General features: G+C 65.7%; 1 protein-coding gene across 1 annotated transcript; it reads left to right on the top strand.

Moving 5' to 3' along the window:
• The first annotated feature begins 277 nt into the window (after window positions 1-277).
• Window positions 278-1,813, top strand: GADD45G (growth arrest and DNA damage inducible gamma). The gene is made up of 4 exons (XM_080820289.1): window positions 278-432; window positions 678-779; window positions 914-1,127; window positions 1,224-1,813. Exons 1-4 carry the CDS (start codon window positions 380-382, stop codon window positions 1,332-1,334), a joined length of 480 nt encoding a protein of 159 aa, XP_080676415.1. The 5' UTR covers window positions 278-379; the 3' UTR covers window positions 1,335-1,813.
• The last annotated feature ends 1,073 nt before the right edge of the window (window positions 1,814-2,886 follow it).

Below are 2,886 nucleotides of genomic sequence, written 5' to 3'. Positions count from 1 at the left end.
TTTTTTTTTAACTTTTTCCTTTTAAGGACTTAAAAAAAAAACAAAAAGGCGAGTGAAATCTGCAGGCTCCAGTCTGCCTGGTAACACCCCGACAAAAGCGGCAGATTTGAGGCATTGTCATCCCCCGCACCCCTCCCCACGTGGCCTTCTGGCACGAGCCGCGGCGGCCGCCTCATTTGCATCAGAAAGCGGGCGCCGGCCAATGGGCGCGCAGCCTCGCGCCAGCTGGCGGCGCGGCGGCCGGGCCTATATAAGGGGGCGCGGCGCGCCGGGGCGCACTCGCCGGCCGTGGGCTCGCCAGGCTGCTGGGCTCCGCGTCTCCGCCGCGTCTGCGCCGCTCGCTCCTCTCGTGGATAAGTAGCTGCTCCGCGACCGAACCATGACTCTGGAGGAAATCCGCGGCCAAGACACGGTTCCCGAAAGCACCGCCAGGTGGGTTGGCGCCGGGCGCCGGACGTCTCCGGGCGCGGGGAGCCTGTCCCCGTCCTGCTGCCGCGGAACAGGCGGCCACCTTCGGGGCCTGCCGGGATGGGGAGCCGCTGGGTGGGAGCTGGGCTCCGGAGGTGCGTCTCCGGGGCCGGGGCGCCGGGCCGGGGCGCCGGGGGTGTGCGCTCGGGGCTGGGGGTCCCGCCGCGCCTTCTGGCCGGTCCCGCTCACCGCGCTGGCTCCGTCCGCAGGATGCAGGGCGCCGGGAAGGCGCTGCACGAGCTGCTGCTGTCGGCGCAGCGCCAGGGCTGCCTCACCGCCGGCGTCTATGAGTCCGCCAAAGTCCTGAATGTGTGAGTGTGGACGCGGCCCCGGGTGGGGCGGTCGGGGGCGGCGGCGGCGGCGGGGAGACCCGGGAGACGGCGGCGGGGGTGCCCGCACCCGGACTCGCCGCCCTGCCCTCACCACCCGGCTCCCGCCTGCGCAGGGACCCCGACAACGTGACCTTCTGCGTGCTGGCCGCCGACGCGGAGGACGAGGGCGACATCGCGCTGCAGATCCACTTCACGCTGATCCAGGCGTTCTGTTGCGAGAACGACATAGACATCGTGCGCGTGGGCGACGTGCAGCGGCTGGCGGCGATCGTGGGCGCCGGCGACGAGGCGGCCGCGCCTGGAGACCTGCACTGCATCCTCATTTCGGTGAGTGTCGCCGTCGCCCCGGCGTCGCCCTGGCGTCGCCCCGCCGCGACCAGCGGCCAGCGGCCAGCCAGGCTGACCTCTGCGCTCTCCCCGCAGAACCCCAATGAGGACGCGTGGAAGGACCCCGCCTTGGAGAAGCTCAGCGTGTTCTGCGAGGAGAGCCGCAGCGTCAACGACTGGGTGCCCAGTATCACCCTGCCCGAGTGACAGCCCGGAGGGGGCCTTGGTCTGATCGACGTGGTGACGCCCCGGGGCGCCTAGCGCGCGGCTGGCTCTGTGGATGCGCCCTCGGAGGGCGCGGGACCGGAGTGCTGCGTGGAGAGCGGCGAGGAGGGGCGGCCCCCTGCAGGAGAGGCCCGGCGGCGGCAGGGGCGGGCTGGCCCCCAGCCGGGGACTCTGCGAGTGTGGGGAGCGGCTGCTTGCCAGGGAAGGCCGGAGGCGGGCCGTTGGCCACGGGGCCGGGAAGGACGGACCGGCCGGGCAGGCGTGACTCAGCAGGCTGCGCGCTCGACAGGAAGGAGGGGAAAGGCCAGGCGGGCGAGGCCTGGACTCGGACAGTTACAGGAGCTCTGACGGACTGAGCAGCCCTGCACCGCTGTTTCCAGGCGGCGGGCGATGCTCCGCTTTCTAAAGGATTATGCTGCTGCAGTTTTGAGTATTTTAACAATAAACGTTCCTGAAACCGACTTATTCTCGTTATTGAGGGGGGTTCCCATCCGAGGGGGGAGGTGGTTTGCAGGGTTCCCCGTGACTGTTGAAGCCCCCGGGACCAGACAGGAGGGCACCTGTTCCCTTTCCTGCTCCGCGGGAGCGCTGGGAGGGGGGGAGGGGACGCAGAACTTGAGCCCTGCTATTTTCCGGGGATTTTTAAACTTGCGGGACAGGAGCATGCTTGAGATAAGACATCAGCGCAGCAGCTCCAGGCTGACCCTCCAGCCGGATAGCAGCAGCCTCTCCCTCCCCTCCCCCCCTGCTCCCCGCAGCCCCCTCCCTTCTGACAGCTGCTTATCAGAACAGCTTGCGGGAGGCAGGCAGGCCCTCCTGCACAATGAGCGGGACCTTCTGCAGGCGCAGCCCTTTGTGGTCCCCAAGGACGGTGGTGGCAGAACGCTCCCAGGAGCCTTTTCCTCTTACAGGCACGGAGCTTACGGCAACGTCTCTGCAGTATTAATGCCATGTATGACATGATGACTGCATTTAAGTGTGAGTCATCATTTTGTCATGGCTGTGATAGGGCTGCAAAGAGCTGAGCAAAAAATGGGAAGACGGCGTCCACACAAGTGGGGGGAGCAACTGTGAGTGGAGCCAGCATCTGCCACCTGCTATCCCGAGGGCTCTTTGCCCGCAGCCGGGTTCTGAGCGCTGCCGCTGTTCACAGCCCCATTTCCAGACTCACAGGAGTAAAATAATTTAAGTCCTTCCCACAAAGACTTTCTTTGAGAAACATCGAGGGGGAAGTGTCCTGAGTGAATCAATCTTCTTTATTAGGCCAGGATGTCTGGGCTGCGGTGTGCTTGACCGGAACCCTGTCCAGCCGGGGACGGGCGTGCGGGGCTGGCCTGCTGGGAGCGGGTTGCCCGGCGGGCCAGGGAGCCTTCTGGGCAAAGGCGAGGTGCTGTGTTGTTTTTCTACCAAGTAAACTCTCCTGAATTACCAGCAGTCCCAGGTGGCTGATTCACCCTGTCAGGCTCCACTTTTTAAATGCTCTCCAAATCCTGGAAGCCGTCACAGGAAAACAGGACTGTAGGAGCTTAATTCT

Source organism: Martes martes (genome assembly GCF_963455335.1).
Source record: "Martes martes genome assembly, chromosome: 12".
In the NCBI taxonomy this organism is placed as follows: domain Eukaryota; kingdom Metazoa; phylum Chordata; class Mammalia; order Carnivora; family Mustelidae; genus Martes; species Martes martes.
The sequence above is the reverse complement of the archived record's forward strand: the minus strand, read 5'-3'. Positions and strand labels throughout refer to the sequence as shown.

Excerpts from the sequence above, each read along its gene's own strand:
- GADD45G (XM_080820289.1), top strand. The coding sequence starts at position 380 with ATGACTCTGGAGGAAATCCGCGGCCAAGACACGGTTCCCGAAAGCACC. Across the intron at positions 433-677 it reads GTTCCCGAAAGCACCGCCAG|GATGCAGGGCGCCGGGAAGG; the intron begins GTGGGTTGGCGC and ends CTCCGTCCGCAG. Across the intron at positions 780-913 it reads TCCGCCAAAGTCCTGAATGT|GGACCCCGACAACGTGACCT; the intron begins GTGAGTGTGGAC and ends CCGCCTGCGCAG.